The 24,244-nt window shown below is 36.8% G+C and overlaps 2 protein-coding genes across 3 annotated transcripts in view; one reads left to right on the top strand and one right to left on the bottom strand.

Moving 5' to 3' along the window:
- Nucleotides 1-9,584, bottom strand: part of DNAJC24 (DnaJ heat shock protein family (Hsp40) member C24) — a 55,790-nt gene extending 46,206 nt beyond the window's left edge. Inside the window, exons 1-2 of one of the 2 annotated variants that reach the window (XM_082748883.1) lie at nt 9,485-9,584; nt 8,560-8,703 (exon numbers count right to left, since the gene is read on the bottom strand). In XM_082748883.1, the coding sequence (XP_082605009.1) occupies nt 8,560-8,670 (111 nt within the window). In that variant the 5' untranslated portion in view covers nt 8,671-8,703; nt 9,485-9,584. The remainder of the gene's footprint in view (nt 1-8,559; nt 8,704-9,484) is intronic. The other variant, XM_082748884.1, reaches the window with a different exon arrangement.
- Nucleotides 9,585-9,586: 2 nt separating this feature from the next.
- LOC309873366 (doublecortin domain-containing protein 1-like) overlaps nt 9,587-24,244 on the top strand; it is a gene marked incomplete at its 3' end in the record, with an annotated part of 78,000 nt that continues 63,342 nt past the window's right edge. Inside the window, exons 1-2 of the mRNA XM_082748868.1 lie at nt 9,587-9,695; nt 15,499-15,564. The remainder of the gene's footprint in view (nt 9,696-15,498; nt 15,565-24,244) is intronic.

The following is a 24,244-nucleotide window of genomic DNA, read 5'->3' as shown; positions in this document are numbered from 1 at the left end:
AGGGGAGGCAGGGGTTAAAACTAAGATAATTTTTTGAGACGGATGAGTTAGTAGGCTGAGGTACAATGGATCAGGGAGAAACAGCAGCAAATGCAAAGGCACATAGCAGAGGAAGGGTATCTGGCCGCTCAAGGAAAATGAAAATAGTTCAGAGCTCCCACTAAATGACAAATTCCTAAATACATTTATCCTTGTTCCTTCCCAGAACACTAAAATACTAGCGAAGGAGTCCTAATTTCTTAAAGGCAAAAGCATAAATGTATAAGAACAAATATAAGGGGAAAAAAGAGAAAAAGCAGGTGAGAGACACCAAAATTTGAAAGGATAGAAAACTGATCAACATATGGTCACTGAACAATTTGGTGTACATGAGAAAACTGCCTAAACCTGAAGCAAGAGACAAGCTCATTCCCAAAGAACCCAGACAAACTGAGGAACTGAAGGCTGTTAAGTACCTCTGGGAGTGGGGTTGAGGAAAAGGACTAACAAGAAGATTGGTTGAGACTTCAGAAGATATAATAATCAGACCTCCAGCTCTCCTCCTCATCATAAAGTCAGGTATCTCCTCTCTCCTATCACAGTAGAAAACCAGAGATTTACTGTGTGGAGACAGATCAGAGAATGTTCTAGATTTGGATGTATCAGGTTCAGAGGTAGAATGCAATGTAGCACTGAAAACAAAAGGAAAAGGGAAGTTAACACGTAGAGCCCATATCCCCATTTTCTCAGGCAGGAGATTTGAGAATTCCCTTCACAGAATGGATTCAGATGTTGTACAACTGGGATCATCCAACAAAAATACTTGATTCTACCTTATGAAAGCCCCAATTATGCATAAGAACCTCCAAATAAGCTTGGAACATTTCATTCTTTTTTAAATTTTTATATAAATTTTATTTATTTTTCAGCATGGTAAGTATACTCTTTATTCCCCATTCCTCCACCCACCTCCTCTCTGGTAACCATCAATTTGTTCCCTATAGTTAAGAGTCTGTTTCTTGGTTTGTCTTTTTTTCCTTTGTTCATTTGTTTCTCAAAATCCACATATGAATGAGATCATCTGATATTTATTTCACTTAGCATTATACTCTCTAGCGCTATTAATGTTGCTGCAAATGTTAAGATTTCATTCTTTTTTATGACTGAATATTCCATGTGCATATACACCACATTTTCTTTATCTAATCATTTATTGATAGAAACCTGGGGGGCTTCCATAGTTTGGTTATTGTAAATATTGCTTCAATAAACATAGGGGTGCATGTATTCCTTTGAATTAGTGTTTTTGCATTCTTTGGGTAAATAACCAGTAGTGTGATTACTGGATCATAGTGTTGGGTCCCCAATGTTGGGTCCCCCAATAATGGGTCCGTGATTAAAGGAGCGAGACTGATAGAAAGCAAAGGTCAAGCAAAGCTTTATTTCACGCCAAGCATCGAGAATCAAACCGACGGGCTGGAGCCACGCGTCTTACAGAGAGTGAGACCCCTTCCTGCCTCACAGACTAACTTTTATAGAGCAAAGGCCATGTGGTTGAGCTTGGCCACACACAGGTGGCCAATGAGACTACAATACACAGAGAAAGCTGCACAGTCATGCTAGGTCACACACGGGCGGCCAATTGAACTACAATTCACCCCATAGTAGCTATTTGAACTAGCCTATCACCTTAGTCAGAATGGGCACCCAAAAGGCACCCCAAAGGCAGGGCACATACTCCTTGGTAGCTAGGAGACAGTATGCACCCCCATTGATTGAATGTCTCTACCTGACCTGACCCACCCTTGAATTTGGGCTTTGTTACCTGGAACTGGTTTCCCCGACTTGCTTTTAAGTAAGTTCCCCTGGGGTGGGGGTGCAGGGTCAATTTAAGTTTTACTGCATAAAAAACAAAATGGCAGTTCAACCGGGGTGGAGCCGCTTTGGCTAAATGGGCCCTTACAACAGGGTTGTTCTGTTTTTAATTTTTGGAGGGTTAACCCTAACGCTAACCGCTAACCCGTACTGTTTTCCACAGTGGATGCTCCAGTTTACATTCCCACCAACAGTGCAAAAGGGTTCCTTTTTCTCCACATCCTTGCCAACATCTGTTGTTTCTTTTGCTGCTGATTTTTGACATTCTCACATGTGTGAGGTGATACCTCACTGCAGTTTTGATTTGCATTTCCCCGATGTGTGATAGGGAGTTTGTTGGCCGGCTGCACATTTTCTTACAAAAAACATCTGTTCATGTCTTCTGCCCATTTCTTAATTGGATTATCCAGTTTTGGGATATTGAGTTGTATCAGTTCTTTATGTACTCTGGATACTAGCCCTTTATCAGATATATCATTTGCAAATATCTTCTCCCAGCAATATGTTGCCTTTTAGTTTTGCTGATTATTTCCTTCACTGTGCAGAAGCCTTTTATTCTGATATAGTCCCAACATTTTATTTTTGTTTTTATTTCCTTTGTCGCAAGAGAAATACCTAGAAAAATATTGCTATGGCTGATGACAGAACAATTACTTTCTATACTCTCTTCACCAACCTTTATAGTTTCGGGTCTCACATTTAGGTCTTAATCCACTTTGAGTTTATTTTTGTGTACAGTGAAAGAAAGAGGACCAGTTTCATTCTTTTGCACATGGCTATCCAGCTTTCCCAACACTTTTGGAGAGACGGTCTTTTCCCTCATTGTATAGTCATTCCTCCTTTGCTGAAGATTAATTGGCCATGTAATTATGGGTTTATTTCCAGGTTTTCTGTTCTTTTCCATTGATCTATATATCTCTTTTTATGCCAGTACAATGTACTGTTTTAATTACTACTGCTTTGTAATATAACTTGAAATCTGGAATTGTGAAACCTCCACCAGTTCTGCTTTTCTTTTTAAAGTTTGCTTTGGCTATTCGAGGTCCTTTGTGGTTCCATATAAATTTGAGTAATATTTGTTCTAGTTCTGAGAAAAATGCTGTTAGTATTTTTATAGGGATTGCATTAAATGTGTACAATGCTTTGGGTAGTATGAACATTTTAACAATATTTGTTCTTACACCCCATAAGCATGGAATGTCCTTCCATTTCTTTGTATCATCTTCAATTTCTTTCCTCATAAAAGCCCTCTGCAAAGTAGGTCTAAGAAGAGCATACTAAACATACTAAACATAATAGAGGCCTTATTGAAAAAACCCACAGCCAACATCATATTTAATGTGAAAAACTGAGAGATTCTCTGCTATGGTCAGGAACAAAACAAGAATGGTGCACTCTCACCACTTTTATTCAACATAGTACTGGAAGCCCTAGCCACAACAATTAGACAACATAAAGAGACAAAAGGCATCCAAATTGGTAAAGAAAAAGTAAAGTAAAAGTCTCACTATTTGCAGATGACATGGTACTACAGGTAGAAAACCCTAAAGACTCCACCAAAAAACTACTAGATAGAAAGCCCTAGAGACCCCCACCAAAAAACTCCTAGAACTGAAAAACGAATTCAGTAAAGTTGCAGGATACAAAATTAATGTACAATCTGTTGCATTCCTATACACTAATAATGAACAGCAGGAAGTGGAATATTTCATTCTTAAAGATGAAGAGATAACTAATGATCCCCAAACACATGGAAAAGAACCTCTACAACAAAAGAGAAAAAAACAGAAACAAAAACTCGAAGAAAAAGAGGAAAACTTTGAAAAAAGAATTTATTAACCTTAGAAAGATACCTCATTCCTAAAACAACAGGCGGACACACACACACACACACACACTCACAAAAAGAAATTCAGTAAATAGGCAGAGTTAGAAATTACAAATACAAAATTAAAATCATCAATGGAAGAATTAAAATATAAAGATGACTACATTCATACAGTTCACTCACTGAACAAATATTATTTTGAGTACCTCCTACTTTCCATAAGTAGTTTAGTAGGAGGTAAGTTAGGAAAATATCATGTTCTAGAATACAAGTGAAGAAAATATATCAAAGAAGACTATGTGATAAACTGTGTCAAAGGCTGTTGTTCTATAAGTAGGGTTGACAGTTTAAATTTATCACTTAACAAAGTGGTGTCTGCCTAGAGGAAGAGGTTCCATCCTTGAAATGCCCAACAATAGTGTCTTTCCCCCTTTCTAAAGCTTCTTCCACAGCTTACCAAAAGTACTTAGTAGCCCCTACCTCTCTATCCCAAAGCAATTTACCCAGCCATCCATACCAATTTTGCTCAGACCTTCAGCTCTATGTGACTTAGGAGAAAATCAAGTTAGGAGGAGATTTTTTTAACTGAGTTTGGTCTGGAAAGTTCTCTCCTCCACGCTCCTCCACATTCCATTCTCTCCATAGCAAGCCAGTACATCAAAGCTTATCTGGAGACAGTTGGGCCAATCATTCTTCCTTTTAAGTGTCTTTTTTTCCCCCCCTTTTCTCACTTTAACCCAGTTTCTCTGGGACTTCAGTTCCTCTCCTTTCTAGTAGATACTAGATAACACAGTACCGTAGTCCCACACCCATCTGTGCACCAGAATCATCTGCCCAGCTGGTTAAAATTGGAGGCATCAGGGGATAAAAAGGCACAAAGAAACTTTTTAGCATTATGGAAATGTTCCATATTTTAATTGCAGTGATAACTTACACAACTATATACACCTACAAAAAAATCTCTTTAGAATAAATTTACAATTTCAACTTTGACTCTTCAGAAAATGAAAAAGGGATCTATTAATTATACCAGGACAATAAGCATAAACCACAACTACTCTGGGAAAAGCAGGATTAGTAGTCATCTCAGTAATAAATAAAAATAAAGAGTAAGTATTGACCACTGGCTTTAGCAACATGGATATTGTGAAATAATAGAAAATATATACACAAATCTCTGCCTCCAATTTCGGGCATTGAATTCTTAGTGGAATCTCCTTTGGAATCTCCTAAGTGATTGAAGTGTCTTTTGTTCTAATAGGATGACTCTTGGTGGCCTCCTGGATGTGGGCTGCTCACCAGAAAGTCTGAGCCATAATCTGAAGCTTGGAACTTTCAGGTCCAACCCCTACTCTCCAGAGAAGGGAAAGGGAGTGGAAATGGAGTTAATAATCAACCATGCCAACCTGATGAAGCCTACATAAAATTCCCAAAACTAGCACAGGGTTCAGAAAGTATCTGAGTATGTGAACACATACATATATATGCCAGGAGGGTAGTGTAACCCAACTCCACTCGGACAGCATCTCCTGTACTATGTACCTCTTCATCTGATTGTTCGTCTGTATATTTTATCATATCCTTTATTGTACAATAAACATAATTATTTCCCTGAGTTCTGTGAGCCATTCTAGCAAAGTATCAAACTCAAGGAAGAGGTCTGGAAACCCTACTTAGAAGGGGTTCAGTCAGAAGTTCTGTCAGTCAGAAGTACATGTGACAACCTGGGACTTGTGACTGGCATCTTGAGTGAGGAAGCCCTCAACTTTGTGGGATCTGATACTATCTCCAGGTAATGTCAGAACTGAAAAGAATAATGGGGGCGCCTGGGTGGCTCGGCTGGTTAAGTGACTGACTTGATTTTTTGGCTCAGGTCATGATCTTATGATCATGGGATCAAGCCCCACAATGGGACAGGCTCCACACTCAGCACGGAGTCTGCTTGAGATTCTCCCTCTCCTCCTGGCTCCTCTTTGCCCTGCATGTTCTATCTCTCAAATAAAAAAATAAATAAATAAATAAACTATAGCTCTATATGCTATACAATAATCAGAAATTAATCAAATAATTAAATAATTGATTAATTTTGTTATATAATGATAAATAAATAAATAAATAAAAATAAACTATAGCACTATATGCTATGCAATAATTAGAAAATAAAATTTAAAAATATAACCATTTACAATAGAACCAAAAACACCAAAAAACTAGAAATAAATACAATGTGTAGTACTACACTGGAAGTTTCAAAATATTTCTGAAAGAAATTAAAGATAATTCATGTAATGGAGAGACAATATATTCACAGATTAGAAGACACAGTATTGTTAAATGTCCATTCTGCCAAATGGTCAATACATTCATAATTAAAATTCAAACAGGATTTCTTTAAATGGAAATTTAGAAGCGGATTCTAAATTTCTATGGACGTGCAAACAAACCAAAATAACCAGAATAAACTTGAGAAGAGGATAAAATTAGAGAACTTAACATCACATTGACTTTGAGATAAACTATAAAGCTACAGTAATCAAGACAGAGATATTAGTAAAAAGATAGACAAATATACCAAACAAAACAGAATCTAGAAAGAGATTCCCCACTGCTAAGACATTGACAAAACAACACAAAGAAGAAAATCTTTGCAATAAGTGAACAGCTGGATATCCATTTTGGAAAGGGGCTGGGAGGGGACCTCCCCCTTCACACCATATACAATAGGGTCACAGGTTAAGGGATGCCTGGGAGGCTCAGTCGATTAAGTGTCTGCCTTCAGCTCAGGTCATGATCTCAGGGTCCTGGGATCAAGTCCCACATCAGGCTCGCTGCTCAGCAGGGAGCCTGCTTCTCCCTCTGCCCCTCTCCCTGCTAATGCTTGCTCTCTCTTTCTCACTCTTTGTCTCTCAAATAAATAAACTTACCAAAAAAGTCAGAGGTCTAAAGGTAAAAGCAAACTATAAGCTAATAGAGAAAAACATTTTCATGACCTTCTTAAAAATACAGAAAGCACTAATCAAAAAACAAACATGTGATAAATAGTATTTCACCAAAACAAAAATCTTCTGCTTATGCACTACAGTGGTGCAAAAACACCACTAAGAAAATGAGCTGGCAAGCCACAGATTAGGAGAAAATATATACAAGGTATACCATACACAAGATCAAGAATGTACTTAATTTTTTAAAAGACACTTCAGAAAAGATAATTATACAAATGACTAATAACATTTAAAAGTGCTTAAGATCATTAATCAGAGAAATACAAAATACAACCACTTGAGAGATCACTATAAATACAGAATTGTGCAGTGATTCTCAATTGGATGGAGAGTTGGCAATTTTGACCCCCAGCAGACATTTTTAGTTGTTACAGGCATCTAGAATGTTTAGCAACCTTCAATATTGCTAAACATCGTATAAGGCATGGGACAGCCCCACAAAACAAAGAATTATCTTGTCCAAAATGTCATCAATGGTGGCAAAATTGAGAAACCTCCAATAGATGAAAGAGACAAATAGCATCAAATGTTGGTGAAGATCTAGAGCAAATGGAACTCTCTTATACATTACAGAAGGGTATGCAAAATGATTGATTCATTAGGTGTTTGGCAGATGCTACCATATTAGGTGTAAACGGCTTCTCCTTGCCAAACTAAAGGTTTGAATGATCTAGACCCAGTCTACTTCTCCAGCCTTATCTCTCAGTTTAAATGAGGCACAAGGATGATTCAGTATTAGGAAAAAATTTTCAATCAAGTCTACTTGATGTTACTCAGAGAAATCCTAAAAATTCTGAGACAAAAGAAATCTTAAAGATTTCTAAAGAAGGCTTTATTAACACATTCCTGATAGTAAAACATCTACATCTCTCATAACAAACACTAACAGTTTTGGCAAAATCTCAGATCTATTTGACAAAAACTATAGAAACAACTCATGCTATTCAAGTAATAGTCCTCTACCCCTTTTGTAAACTGGGTTAATTGGAAACCATTATAGAATTACTGATATTAACTTAAGACACATTGCAATACAGGTTGAAAAAAATTAAAGTAACAGTTCAGAAAGATACTATATAAATACCACAACTCATTTCACCAAAGAGAGGAATCAGAAGAAAAACAGTGTATTAATGGCCTAAACTGGCACCATTCAATAAAAACATAACAAAAAGTACAAATATAAGCCACAAATGCTTTGTTAAAAGAGTAAAAAGCAGATTAAATCCATTTTGATAATATAATTATACCATATGGAAGTGCATATATTATGTACCAAATATGCAAAATAGCCAATAAACTCAAAATATTATCACCTCAACATGTAATCAACCTAAAGTTTAAATTATTTTATATTTTCTTTTTTGTACTAAGTCTTCAAATGTTATTTTACATTTATTATCAATTTCATTTTGGACTAGCCACATTTCAAGTGTTCAATAGACACATGTAGCTAGCTGTAACTAGATAACTAACACTAATTATTACATGACATACATCTAAGCATTTTACTTGGACTTTTTTATTTCATTCTCTCTGAGGCACACACATGGGAAGGGAACTTGCCCCAAGTTTCCACAATTAGTGGTAGAGTCTGGATTCTAACTCAACCAGCATGACTAATATCTCCTGCTCCAAACCACCATCTTTTCCCAACTCAAATTTAAAAATTAAAAATTAAATTTGTTTTTACAATGTTCCTGAAACTTTCAATTAACCACATTAATACCCTAAGTCCTGCTTTGATACTCCCATTCATTTTATAGAAACCTAAATCTCTGGTCACATTAAAAAAAAAAAAAAAAAACAACCACCAACAACAAAAAAACAAAACTGTTTTCTCCCCATGACTTAAATCTGCAAGAAAACACTTACCATTAATATGAGTTTTTGATACTTTTGTTTTAGGTCTGACACACTGGCAGATGGGTCTGCCCCCAGAATGCTGTACCAATCCTTTTTTGGGATCTGCTCAAATGCCATCATCCATTGAACAAGAATTGGGCCTTCTCAAATCAGCTGAATAAAAATATTGACAATTAATTACAGTTTGCAGGATTGAAGAAATAAGCAAGTACTTTTCTAAATTATTTAACAGTTGAAAAACAGGATTAAAAGGCAAACTTGATGAAGCATATATTCTCATTTTTTAAGCCCCAAGAATTTCATGTTTAAGTATACAGACAAGTATGGGAAATCTGTTACACGTTTCATGATATACGCTTATACCTTAAATTAATAAATTACAACAGCATTAAGAAATTAGAATTCGAAAATGAACGAAAGCGGTGGATGACCCCTAAGAGTATTTCTGCTAGTCTCGCGGTAAAAGCACATAATAAATGCTAAACGCAATAAAAGGAATTTAATAAATGTTTACAAAACTTAAAAACAGTTAAAAGCAAAACAAAACAGCAAGAATTAAAATGAATTTGGGAGCATTCCTCTTAACGTTTCCAGCTCACATTTCTTCCAGATTACCTTAAAAGAATACTATGGGAACAGCTCGGGCAGGTAGACAGCACGAATCCCTCGGTTACTGGCGCTTACAAAGAAAGAGAACCTGAAATGCTCACAGGAGGATACTCCAGCCCTCTAGATTACAGAGGAGACCTCGCCAGGAGCCCCCCAAATCAAGCAACATCTTCCCACAGCTGTGAACTTCAAGAGACCAGGGGTGGGGTGGGGGGGCTCAAAATTCCGACCTGGGAATCCACTGTATTCATTTCGGCTGTACCGCCCAGCCCCAGGATGCTACCCTCTCCTGGCTTTACTCGATATCGAACTTAATCAAACTTACCAAACTTTCAGAGAGTCCTTATCACATACTTCTCGCCTGCAGTCGGCCAAAACCCGGAACCGGCTTCTTCTTCCGCCGGAAGTCATGGACCCGACGCGACGGCGTTCCTAGTCGAGCCCTTGTGGCCGAGGCACCGAACGCAAGGGACGCTCCGCCCTCCTGGACGCGGTCGCTATGGTAACCAGTCTTCGCTTCCAAGGAATATCAAGCAGTAAGTGCCCGAGCTGTGGAAAAAGGTGTCCTTCGCTTCATTCTAACTCTCTCTAGTCCCAGCTCTGAGACTGTGGCGTCTCTTCTCTCCCTCAGCGAGCCCCAACCCTCCCCCATGCGCCCAGGGCTCCCTCAGCTTTCCCCAAAGCTGCCTCCTCGGCTTACCCTACCCTGCTCCCAAACCTTTCGCGGTCGGTGACGGTTCTCTGACGGGAGAGGGGGATGGAGGAGGTGGTGGTGTAGGCGCCCGTGAAGCCAGAGGAGATCTAATTCTAACGCGGTCTCTATACTTCCCTTAGAACGCTCTTACTCGAAAATTCAGAGAAAACCTATACCGATTGAAGGATTTGGTTTTGTCCCCCCCCCCCCACACACACACCGTTTTTTAATATTTTATTTCTGGAAAAGATGTTCACCTTAATTATTTCTTGTAGATGATCTTAGCAAGCGATAACTTTTCCGTCTTTTCATACTTACGGTCTTGCTTCCCTTTCACTTCAACCCAGTGAAGCTTTCCTAGCGGGTGTTAATCTTCCCATTTGGCTGATGAGGAAACAAACTAAGGATCAAGGCCCAAAAGCTAATTGTGTAGCAGCAGAGCAGGACTCTTAGTGAGTGTGCCTATGACCAGGGACGCCAGGCTATCCATCAAGCTTAGGAAAAGGAACAAATCACTGCCTTGGAGGACTTGCTGGGCCCTGCAAATGGGCACTGGTAGGTTTTTTGTCAGATTTTTCTTTATTTTTTTTTTCCTTCTCGCCTCTCCCTTTCCTTCTGTTCCCTTTTATTATCTCTTCTCTGTACTAACGGCCTTCCATTGACCTCTCTTCCTCGCACTGCTTCCAGAGGTGCTACTGCGTCTTGGATTTTGGCCGCGTGATTTAAATTTCACTTGTAGATGTTCAGAGGGTTCTGTTCTTACTGCTTAAATTTGCTTTCCTTCCTGTTTTCTCTCTCTTCTACGCAATCTCAGTTTGAGAAGGAGTCAAGATAAACCTAAGTACATAAAATAAAATATTTTACTATGGTCAGTCATTTAAGGATGGTATGAAGAATAACTGAATGGCGTAAGAAGATCTAAAGCAAAAAGTTATCAGTTAGGCTCTCTATAGAATTTTGTCATGTTTAAAATTAAGCACAAAGAGCCTTATGCTAAGTCAGAGGATCTGGATTTTAGTTCTGGTTCCAACATACCTTCGTACCTTCTGTGTGGCCCTATGGGGACGTGTTAAATGATAGAATTAAGTGTTGCTCTGAATACCTTCCTATACCGAATGACACCCCCCTGAACTTTTTACCCTCAAATATGCCCCCCTTCCAGGGCTTAGTCCTTCCTCATAGAGAGTTATGCTCAGATCCTCCAGTTTTATTTTGTTTTGTTTTTAATTTATTTGACAGACAGAGATCACAAGTAGGGGGGGGGGTGGTAGAAGCAGGCTCCCTGCCAAGCAGAGAGCCCGCTGCAGGGCTCCATCCTAGGACCCTGGGGTCATGACCTGAGCCGAAGGCAGAGGTTTAACCCACGGAGCCACCCAGGCGCCCCAGATCCTCCAGTTTTTACAGCAAGAGCACAGTACTTCGATTTGATTCCTTAGGGTATTGTGTTTTCTCTTTTGTTCCTTTTTTTTTTAAAGGATTTTATTTATTTATTTGACAGACACAGATCACAAGTAGGCAGAGAGGCAGGCAGAGAGAGAGAGGGGAGGAAGCAGACTCCCTGCTGAGCAGAGGGCCCGATGTGGGACTTGATCCCAGGACCCTGAGATCATGACCTGAGCTGAAGGCAGCGGCTTAACCACTGAGCCATCCAGGCGCCCTTTTATTCCCTATTTTTAGCCAAATTCTAGAAAGTCTGATCACAATATCTCAATTTTCTCAACTCATTTTTTTCATATTTGTGTGTGTGTGTGTGTGTGTGTGTGTGTGTGTGCCATGTATATGTATGTATTTATTTAGATGTGGATTGTAAGAGGTACATCTTTTTCTCCCCCAGCAGTTACCAAGTGTTCAGTCATTTCATCTCAACATACTTTAGCTCTTAGCAGTAAAGCATACTTTAGTTTGCAACTTTTTCTCTCATCTCCATAATGTCATTATTCTGCTGAAATGATCAGTAATTCATTGACAACACCTAGTCTCTATTTACATTTGCTTGTCTCAGAAATGTCTTTTTATGATTGGTTTGCTTGAATCATGATCCAAATATAGGCTACACAGAACATTTTCTTTTTTTAAGATTTCATTTATTTAACAGAGAGAGAGAGAGATCACAAGTAAGCAGAGAGGCAGGGAGAGAGAGAGGAGGAAGCAGGTTCCCCGCTGAGCAGAGAGCCCAATGTGGGGCTCGATCCCAGGACCCTGAGATCATGACCTGAGCCGAAGGCAAAGGCTAAACCCACTGAGCCCCCTGGGCGCCCCTACACAGCACATTTGATTGTTCTGTCTCTTTAGTATCTTTTAAGCTATAGCAATCCCACTTCACTGTTATCTTGGTTTTGTTTTTTCTTCTCCTGCCATAGGCTTATTGAAAAACCAGATCAGTTGTCTTACAGTCTGATTTTATTCACACCAGAAGAAACTTCTTAAAACACTTTTTACATGAATCTCTGCTCATTTGTCTTCATTTTTCATTTTCTAGAGCATTATTGCCCAAAAGAAATATGGTGTAAGCTACAAATATGAACCACATGAATGATTTTAAATTTCCCAGTAGCCACATTAGGAAAGTAAAAAGAAACAGGTGAAATGAATTTTAATAATATATTTTATTTAACCCAAATATATCAGAGTATGATTATTTCCAAATATAGTCAATATACAAATTATTAATGAGATATCTTACAGTTTTTTCATACTAAATATTTAAAGATTTAGTATATTTTACCTATGTAATTTACCTATTCAGCTCATTCAGTTTGGACTTGACATATCTTAAGTGCTCCATAGCCTCATCTAACTAGTGACTGCTGTATCAAACAGGCCCTGTCTAAGGGATAATGTCTTGAAGTGCCTAGCTGGCTCAATCAGTAAAGCATCTTGCTCTTGATCTCAGGGTCATGAGTCCAAGCCCCACATTAGGTGTAAATCTTACTTCAAAAAATAGGTAGATAAATAAAGTAGAGGATAAAATCCTAACTCTTTAACCTGGCATTCACTTACCTCCCAAATTTCTTAGTTTTCCAGCCTCATCGCCTTTTACCTCCGTACAGGAAACCTTTAAACAATGGGATTTTTTTCTTGGTACTTCATCCATAATTTTGATCAGGTGGTTCTCCTGGCTTATACCACTTTTGCTCTTTTCCACCTATCAGTTTTATCCCTCTTTCAGATCCATCTCTTCCAACTAGCCTTTTATGCTGACTTAGTCGTTAGAAATTAGTTCCTCCGCTCAAGATTCATAGCCAGCCCTGTATGTCCTCCTCATCTGTGCCCATCCTATCCCGCAAGATACTATGATACATTTTGGATATATGTTCTGGTTCCCTAATTCCATAAGTTCTGTGAGGGCAGGGACACTTCTCAGAGAAACTAAGCACCAGCTACTGTGCAATATCTCTGAAGTTCTAATGATGTGTATCTATGATAGATGTATTTCTCACTATCTTATTTTAAGAAGGCAATTTATCCATTTTATATAAAACTAACAGCAGAAATATAAACTATGTTAGCATAATGGTTAAGAGCATGAAGTCTAGGGTGCCTGGGTCGCTCAGTCAGTTAAGCATCTGGCTCTTGATCTCACCTCAGGTCTTGATCGCAAGGCTGTGAGTTTGGGCCCAGTATCAGCACTGGGTGTGGAGCCTACTATTAAAAAAAAGAAGAAGAAGAAAAAAAAGAGCATGAAGTCTAGAGTCAGACTGCATAAGTTTGAATCCAGACTCTGTCTCTTACTGGTTATGTGAACATTTTAAGTTAACTTATCTCTGTGCCTTGGTTTCTTTCTCTGTAAAAAAAGGAATAGCAATAGTATCTCCCTCTAGGTTTGTTGTGAGGATTCAGTAAGATAATAATGCTAAAAGTAGTAAATACTCAGGAAAGGTAAGCTTTTACTATTATTATAATTAATAGTGAAAAATTTGTTGCTGAGTTTTGACTAGGAGAACATTAAGAATTCATAGCTTTATTTTAGGAATTTCCAAAGAGAGCAAATGAAAGCTACAAACTATTGACTTGGAAAAATGATCCGCAAACCCAAACATTGTTTAACAACATTAAATAAAAGCATTTAATTATAAATTAAAAGCATGGACAAAAACATCTTTTTTTTTTGAAGATTTATTTATTAATTTGACAGACAGAGATCACAAATAGGCAGAAAGGCAGGCAGAGAATGAGGAGAAAACGGGCTGCTTGTGGAGCAGAGAGCCCGATGTGGGGCTCAATCCCAGGATCCTGGGATCATGACCTGAGCCGAAGGCAGAGACTTTAATCCACTGAGCTACCCAGGTGCCCCTGGACAAAAACATCTTAATTCCCATGTCATGAATGTTTAACATAAACAAGATACACATACATTAAATATTTAATTTCAAGATGATTGACCAAAGTAATCAAGGTGACTGATCAAGTAGAGTTAAACGTAGATATTGATACAGATATAAGTATGGTTATTATAGTATAGATATAGCAGGGATTTAAGACCCTTGGTTGTAGTGATGGCAAAAATCAATCTGTACTCAATTTATCACTTTAGTACTTGTCTGCCCATTAACTAATGTGTGCTACACATTAATAAATTCTTAATTTGAGATCTTATCAGTAAATTGTGCTTTTTATTGATGGATAATATTTGCAATATATACAGTGTAGTTCTGCTATTTTTATACTATTATTATATTTATATTTATATTTATATTTATATTTACTTGGCTCTTTCTACTGGTTTCATTAACAACTGTTCTTTAATTTTCTCTGAGTTTTTAGGATTTTCACATCAGTGACCTAAGCTGTATCTATCTTTACGTACCATAAAATATTATGGTTATGTTCTGAAATTAGATGCTTGCTCCTACAGCAACTTAAAATCTACTCAGAGGATAGGAAAACCATCAAGAATTAGCTACTGATGAGACAAAGGCACACGCATATATGCACAGAGTACAGATAGAGCCTTCACTCACTTACTCATTCAATCAACAAACCACTTATTCTGTGTCTACGATGTGTCTTACACTTTGTTACAAGAGACACAAGAGAGTTGGCTGTAGCCCTTGTAAAAGTTTAGAGTTTAAGAAGCAACTGAAGTAACTGTAGGAAGTGCTGTGCCAGAGGAAATGAAGGTGCTGTGACAGTTACTAATTTATAGTTATGTGAATAGAGTAAGACAGATTTCCTCAAAGACTGAAATCCTTGACTCAAATGAGACTAATCCACAGAGCTGCTTGGAAGTATTAAGTTTTGAATATTGAAGTATTAAGTTTTAATGGAAGGGAGAAATGAATGGTTAGAATTAGAAAAACATCTTTTTTTTCTTTTTTGACATGTTGTCATAAAGCTTTAGATGGTGTTGAGAATCAGCCCTATTGAACAATCCCACTTCATCTTTTAGAAATAGTTTTTCAGGGGCGCCTGGATGGCTCAGTTGGTTAAGCGTCTGCCTTTGGCTCAGCTCATGATTCCAGGGCCCTGGGAAAGAGCCCTGCATCTGGTGGGGAGTCTGTTTTTGCCCCTCCCCACCGCTCCTGCTGTCTTAAATAAATAAGTGAAATCTTAAAAAAAAAAAACATAGAGATGTTTTTTCATTTTTGCGTTTTGCCCCTTACTCATTGTCTTCACTTGATCTCTTCTCTCTTTTTTCTTTTCAGTGGTAATCATCAGTGAAAATTCATGAATGTGAGCAAGGCAGTGCACTAAGCAGGAGAGACAAAGAGGTAAATACTTTTGCTGACACCAAGCCTATTGCTGTGTTTTTCTTGTTTTTTTGACTTCAATTGTGTCATTGTTCTTTCAACCTCCAATCTTGTTTCAGACCTTTTAGAGGTCTTTATCTTACCTGGAATTTTTGTTCTTTTCTTACTACATTTTTACGTTTGATGTTTTCGTCTTCCCATGAACAATAAAATACCATCTATAATCCATTTTCTGTTTCTTTTTAGTAATCTTAATAAATACCAAACTTATTTCCCTCATTCACTTCTTTTTTAAAAAACTTTTTAAATTTTATTTCATTTACTTGTTTGACAGAGAGAGAGAGGCCATGCACAAAGCTTATAGGGGTAGAGGGAGAAGCAGACTCCCCACTAAGCAGGAAGCCCATCGTGGGGGTTCGATCCCAGGACCCCAGTACCATGACTTGAGCCTCCCAGAATTTTGAGATCATGTCCTCATCCGAAGCCCAATGCTTAACCTACTGAGCCACCTGGGCACTCCGGCCCCCATTCACTTTTTTTTTTTAAGATTTTATTTATTTATTTGACAGAGATCACAATTAGGCAGAGAGGCAGGCAGTGAGAGAGGAGGAAGCAGGCTCCCCGCCAAGTAGAGAGCCCAATGAGGGGCTCGATCCCAGGACCCTGAGATCATGACCTGAGCCGAAGGCCGAGGCTCAACCCACTGAGTCACCCAGGCACCCCACCATTCACTTCTTTACCCCTTTCTCTTTCTTCTTATGACCATTCTGGTTTTTCTGTGAGCTTTCCAATTACCTTGAAATTTTAAACCTTGTGATGATCTGTTTCAACCATGTCATAATGTACATTTATATCCTTGCTTTAAAGTATTTTTCCTTCTCCATTTTAGTTTTTTTAAACTGAATTTTTTAAAGGTTATTTTAGTCATGTAATTGAGTCACAGAAGAAGGTTAATCTGAATGATCAAGGGGTGTTAATTTGTAGGTTAAAATGTGTTAAACAGTTGATAGGAAGTCTGTTTAAGTCAATTAGAGAGTATAATGAAGATGTTTCCAGAGTGTTATGGAACCTTTTGAAGTTATCTTGGAATTAACTCCAATATTCAACCATGGCACCCTTCTGAACATGCCATTGCATTTAGGTTTTTAAATTTGTGTATATTCCAATAGATATGAATAGACCTACCTATTTTTTAAAAGCTTGACTTTATTACTAAGATTCTTTTGTTTTTGTTGTAGGAAAGAAATTCATGATTCTGTTCATGAAAATGAAAAACATGGTCACTCTCATCTAGTTTTCAAAAATAAAATGCAACTGGACTGTATACCCAACAAAACATTACTAGGTTTTTTGTTCATGTACCTCTTTGTTTGTAAAACTAGATTAGTGATATTATTATAGATTTTTAATTTTATTTAGTTTTTAAAGATTTTATTTATTTATTTTTCACAGAGAGAGAGTGAGACAGAGTACAGCTGGGGAAGCACCAGGCAGAGGGAGAAGCAGGCTCCCTGCTGAGAAAGGAGCCTGATGCAGGACCTGATCCCAAGACTCTGGGATCACAATCTGAGCTGAAGGCAGATGTTTAACTAACTGAGCAACCCCAATGTTTCTACAGTTTTTGTTTTTTTTTTTTAATACTAGGTATCTCATATAGAAAGGTAGCACAGATAAAGACATAAAATTTGATGTCATTAAAAGAAATGATTTGTTCCCCTCCAAAATTATTTGATGTAATATTATGAAACATTTTAATACTGGTTAATATCTTCAAAATTTCAAATTAGTTTATGTTATGCAGAGTTTCATAATATTATGGTCAATTTTAATAGTTGAATGTAATTTTCGCATGATGATAGCATTAAGATGAATGAAACATTGCAACTTCAACAGTTCAGAATCCATGGAGATGAGGGTAAAAATCAAATTTTGAAATATATGCTTTACTTAGCATTAGGGTTACTATAGTACTATTTTTTTTACTTGTGTCAGTTTACTAGTAATAAACACATTTAGCATTTCAGCTTCTTCTTGCAACCTTTCAGTTGAATTATTTAGAGACTGATGAAAAACAAATCTTATATGCTAAAGGGACTTCTGCAATGATGGATTAGATGCCAAAATAATGAAACCACATGGCTTAAAAAATATACTGAAGATAGATGTTTTTTCTGGTGAATTTCTGGAAAATATCATATTTTTAAAATATTTGAAGCAATTCATAGTAATACTTGTTAATCTACTGTAGAAGCACCATGAGTATAGTCTTTTGTAGTTCATTAGCAATTTCTTTAATGAGTTTTTTTGTGTGATAGATAAAGTAACAGACAAATGACAGATTGTTTGCCTTTAATGATTTCCCTGTTTCAAGCCCATTACAAAGCAATTAGAAATCTGACAGCATTTTCACTCTGCATTACTGATCATCTAAAGTGATGAGGAATGAGAGGTGATGAATATTAATTGTATATTTTCATATGATTATCATAAATTATTACCTTGTCTGATGTGCTGCAGGTGAAGCAGGAGCATTAGAGAAAGACAGTCAGATATATTAATTTGAAAGACTATATGATTTTTGTCTTTGTAGTATAAATCCTGATCTGTAGTATTAGTCTCTATGAATATTAATTTTTAGTTTTTAGTTTGATTTGGAGTAATGTAAATCACTTTTCCTATTTCAGTACAAGAAAAGGAAAAATTATTCCATAGTACAATGTACATATATCATTTAAATTCAGCATTTTAAAAATCTAATTTAAAAAATGAGATGGTGGGGATGCTTGGCTGGTTCAGTTGTTAGAGCATGTGACTCTTGATCTCAGGATTGTGAGTTTGAACTGATCTCAGGATTGTGAGTTTGATTGTGAGCTTGTTAGATGTAGAGATTACTTAAAAATAAAACCTTTAGGGGCACCTGGGTGGCTCAATGGGTTAAAGCCTCTGTCTTTGGCTCGGGTCATGATCCCAGAGTCCTGGGATCGAGCCCCGCATCGGGCTCTCTGCTCAGCAGGGAGCCTGCTTCCCTTCTCTCTCTGCCTGCCTCTCTGCCTACCTGAGATCTCTGTCAAATAAATAAATAAAATCTTAAAAAAAAAAAAACCTTTAAAAAATGACATAATGAATTTGTTGATATGCATATATACAATATTTAGGTATATCAATACAATGGAAGATACACTTAGAAAAAGATCTTATGTTAGTCCTAGGTTAAAGTCAGGTAATCTGGCAAAAGAAGTAAGATAAAAAAGTATAACAAGATGTAAAAAATTTTTCTACATCCTCTATAACAATTCTTTTGGCCCCAGTTCATGGTAAATGCTCTTTCCCATGTGTCTTCATAAATGCTATTTACCAAAAGTGTCTTGCTTTAGTTGTTGTTAGGATTCATGTGCTCTTACTTGGTTCCCAGCCTTGGAGTTTTGGAGCAAATATTGATCCAGAGACTAGATAATAATATTTAGTACAAGGAGAATTGACAAGCTTATACCATTTGAAATGATTAGAAATATATTTGGATTAATTTTACCAAAGCAAATTAATTTATATTTTGATATCCCGCTCATCATAGATTTTAGTTGGTTATTAGTACATACAGAATGAATGGCGTTGAATTTCATTTCACTAATGTTACTGTGTCTTGCTTTAGTACTGTCTTTTTTACCTTTCTGGTGTGGTTTGCTGCATGGCATACACTTTCAGAGAGGCATGCCTTCCTGGATCCAGCTTTATTTATGAAGCTCATAATCTATTTGATAATATGATTATAAATGAAAAATGAATTTATGTATCTTAGGAATCATTCTCCTTATTTTATATTTGATTATATATATTTATATAGTATATGTGTATATATAATATGTGTGTATATGTGTGTGTGTTTGTATGTATATATGTATAATACACATATATGTGTATGTATATATATGCATGTATACACATATATATACACATACATACACATATATGTGTATTTTCCCATTTTATACCTATCAAGTGAAAGTGTCAGGCCTTCACAAATGAACTTTATGTTTCTGGAAACTTGGGGAGAGCCATCTGAAATTCATTACATATTTACTCAGTGAAAATTCAGATAGCATAATGATAAAAGCTAATCATCAGTAAAAAAGGTTGAGATCCTTACTTTTAGTAGCTCAATTTCATAATACTTTTACTGGCTATGCTTTCCAAATGTGTTATTCTTTATATCTGATGACCTCCCAGTCTTTTTTTTTTTTTTTTACAGGGACTTCCTTTATCTGTAGGGCAGGTCTAACTAGCACACTTTATAGAATCAGAATGGTGATTCCCAATGCCCTCAACTCCTTTCTGCTCATATTCCATATCCTAGTGTTAGTCTAGACTTCAAGTTGATTCTTTCTACAGCACAGCCAATTCTCCTTTTCCTTTCTACTTTTTTCCCCTTTCTAACATACCACCAACCAACATAGCTATTTGACTTTGGGTCAAAGTCTCCACTTCTAATTAGTTTAGAACTCTTACATATTTTTCCTATGTCACCTGAGTTCATAGGAACCTGGGCTGACCAACTGTGACACTCTTAGCAAATCAATAGCTGAGGAAAGAGACAGTACTAAATTATAAATTATAAATACCGCATCTTCTCTGATAACAAACAGTCTCTGAAACACATTCTACCTTTTCTAAAATCTCTTTCTCAGTGCAAGTTGTAGAACTAAATACAAAAATGAGATCTAGGGGCCCCTGAGTGGCTTAGTGGGTAAGGCCTCTGCCTTTAGCTCAGGTCACAGTCTCAGGGTCCTGGGATCGAGCCCTGCAATGGGCTCTCTGCTTGGTGGAGAACCTGCTTCCCCCTATCTCTCTCTTCCTTCCTCTCTGCCTACTTGTGATCTCTCTCTCTGTCAAATAAATAAATAAAATCTTTTTAAAAAATAAGGCCTAATATTTATGATTAACAAACACGTTCACACATTACACGTTTACTTATTTGATCTATATAACAATTCATAAGGTGGATAAGGCAGATGCTATTGTCATACACATAAGGAAATAAGACTGAGGAGGAAGAGAGGTGAGATTCATACTCAGGTTAGCTTAGTCCACATCTTACACATTTTCTGTTACACTGCCTTAGCTCCCATATGTAAAAGCCCTTCTACTAATGACTAAAACTATACAGGTAGAAGAACTTTTGAGTTTCCTTGTGCTATCATTCTTCCTGTCCTTTCTTAGGGAAAATAAGCCCAAGAAAGTTTAGGATAAACCCCAGGTCTGGCCCAAACTAAGATCACAACTCTAGAATTTCTTGGGTTAGTTCCAGAGATCCTTGCATTGCAGACACTGCCTTCATGTTTTCTAAATCTACATGATTATTTTCTTTTTTTTTTTTTCAGCTATTAAATTATTGATTATAGTCCTGGCTTGGTAAATAGAAGTATTCCCCTCTGTTTTTAAGTCTTTGTTAATAATAAAATGAAGTCTGTTTTATCTGGCAAAATTTTTCATAAGGTAGAAACATTCTGGAATGTCATAAGGTGAGAGTGGAAGAGAGGGACATGACTGCTTTGTGTTGGGAGAGTGGAAGAGAGGAATGTTGGAGTTGTTACTTGCCTCCATCTCCTCCTCCTTTTTTTTTTTTTTTTTAAGATTTATTTATTTTAGAGAGTGGGGAGGGACAGAGGGATAGGAAGAAAATCCTCAAGCATACTCCCCGTTGAGCTTGAAGTAGAGCTCAATCCCAAGACCCTAAGACCATGCCCCAGACCAAAATCAAGAATCCCTCAACCAGCTGAGCCACCATGCACCCCACCCCATTTCCTTCTTGATTACCCTGCACAGATAATGTCCAAGGGACACTCTTTCTTCTCTAAATTGGGATCATTTCTGATTGATTGTTTATATGGTATTTAGGGTTAGAAAAATAGTTAAGGTCAAACAGATAATTCAGGGACCACATTTTTTTCTTTCTAAGGTATATAAATTTGAATAGTAACAGAAGCTGAGAAAACAGGGGTGTTAATTACATAATGAGGAACAATGAGTCTCCTGGTGCAATAGATAGCTTAGTTCAACATAGCAACTGGCTCTTGTTTGATTCTGGAAGAGATCAGATTTTTTATTTCCTTTTTCAACTGGTATGTCTTTCCACCTGAGTTACACTTCTGACCCACATGTGTAATTAGTTGGTTGGTCATATGACACAGAGACTTCTCTCCTTGAAAACTGGGTTCATTTCTTGACTCCACACACTTGTCCTTCTTTACATATCTCCCTTTTCTAACCAAATAACAGGTATTCTTCACACTATTCAAGTTTTGAGTGTTTTTATGAGCACTTCTATTTAAATACCATTCCATTACTTATCTCTTTCTCTAGTCATAGAAAATCCTTTTAATTTTATTCACGAAACATTCCCTCTTTCCTTCTCAAAATTTCTACCTAAAATGGATTTATATCTTGTTCCAGTGAAGCATCACTTAGTTGAAGCAACAAGCCGTTTAAGATCTCTAGGGAAAAGAAGGGCCAACAAATTGGAAAGAAAATAGGCATCTCAGGGATCTGATATGGTGGAGCTAAACATAGAAGAGGTCAATATTCTTGACTAGTCATCAATAAATTGTTCTGAAACAGATTCTTAGAAGAAGTGTGTCAATAGCCATTGGTTTAGCAATGAAGACAGTTTTTACATTCTTTTCTTCGTAACTGTTTTTTGTTTATCCTGAACTGGGGAATAGAATAAAAAGGCTTACAACCCTGAAATAGACTATACTATTCACTTCTTACTTAACAATATGACCTATCCGATTCTGTCAGAAAAAAAAAAAAGATACTAAGTTCATTGGCATATGTGGCCTTTGAGATATTATGTTGGTTGTTTTCCAGGATTTTATGCCCTTCTAGATGTTACTAATTGATTGTTTAATTCATTATTGCATGTTCCCAGGTTAAACTAAGCTGTCTAATTGCCAAATCGCGTTCCTCTTGTTTTAAAGATGGGGATGTTTTCCCTTTTCCAATCTCCAGGGATATTTTCCCACCATTTTAAGATAGTAAAAAGAGAGGGACAAAATTTAAAAGACTGGGAGGAAAGAGGACAAGATGATTTCTTTTTCTTTTGCACCAGTCACATTATCTGTATAACTTATTCTTTTCCAGTAGTCATAAACATTTGACTAGTATCTTAATTCATTTTTCAGACTTCTTAAAGTATAAATTTAGTATCTCTCCCAAGAAAAAACTTGATTTCTCTTCAATAAGATTAAGTGAGATCATATCTATGCTTGATGAGGATGTTCAGCTTACAGGCTACTCTAGTCTTCCTCAGCCATTATCGCACGTGGCTTCTCCATCAAGGAGTTAGCGCAAGGTAAGATCTATGGCACTGCTTTGTCACCTCTTATTTGGCACTCTGCCTAGATGGCAATTTTGTAAGATTTTGAATTCTCACTCTAGGAGAATGTTACATGATAGTTGTTATTGAAACAAATTGGAAGTCAAAATTAATGTAATTGGATTTGAAGGATTTGTTTTCCAGTAATAACTGAGCAATCTTCCTGTTCTGTTTTGGTTGGCTTACCTCAGTAGCTTTCAATAGATTTCAAACTTGACATTGTGGCTTATCACATTGCCCCTCTCCAACCCTATAAAATGTAAGGCAAGTCCTCTTTAGCTGTAAGTATAAAACTCAGACCACTTTATCAATATCATTTTTATGATTACTAGGATATCTGTAAACAGGAAGATTATATTTTAATGAAGGGAGAGGAGAAAGGAAAGAACACTTTGAACTCCAGTTTAGCACATTGGCATAAATATTTTCAGATCATTTATTCGAGTAGTAGCTCATGGATTAGTATTAAACTTCTTGGGCTTCTTTGTGATCCACAGAGCTGTCAGCTTTCCATGGTCAACTGCTACATTTAATGCATGGCAATAATAAACTTATGCAAAATAAAAAGGAATTTCATGCTTGGGAGGAAAAGAATTTTATGTAATTTTATCCTTACGTAAAGAACTGACCATTAAAGTAATCTAAAATGAAAGGAGGGTTTTTTTTTTTTCCTGTCTTCATTTTGGAAAATTGACATAAAAACCTTAAGACTTCCCATATAGCATTTTAAAACTTTTTTGAGCTGCTCTACATAATCTTTTATTTCTAAAGAATTAGATGTTTCTCTTTCTCTAAAAGGGAAGGCAAAGCAAGGGTTGAATAATCTTTTACCTATAAAATATGCATATTGATGAAAAAGTGTATACATTTGAAAAATGGAACGTATTTTTATGCTCCTATTTATTTGTTACTATGGCAACCACCACACTGCCTAGTATTTATGTTGTCTAAGATTCAGGGCACCTTTTCAAAAAAAATAAATATGCCAGAACCATGTATTGTATTTATTTTGAAGCTTAGAAAAATGTTTATTCTAATGCATATTTTTGAAGAAAAATAGCAATAAATAATCTAAACTTCAATCTGGTTTAAATGGTACCTTTTCCAGTGCATGTTTTTCAAATCAAAATAATTACTTTTTTTTCCTTGTCATAAAAATCAGAATAAAGAATAGAAATAATGAATTTTTTTAAAGATTTTATTTATTTATTTGATAGAGAGAGAGAGCCAGAGAGCACAAGCAGGGGGAGTGGCAGAGAGGGAGGGAGAAGCAGGCTCCCTGCGGAGCAGAGAGCCAGATGCAGGACTCCATGTGGGAGGGCTCCCTCC

The sequence above is a fragment of the Mustela nivalis genome (genome assembly GCF_964662115.1).
Source record: "Mustela nivalis genome assembly, chromosome: 9".
NCBI classification, from domain to species: Eukaryota; Metazoa; Chordata; class Mammalia; order Carnivora; family Mustelidae; genus Mustela; species Mustela nivalis.
This window is presented reverse-complemented; position numbering and strand designations above follow the sequence as displayed.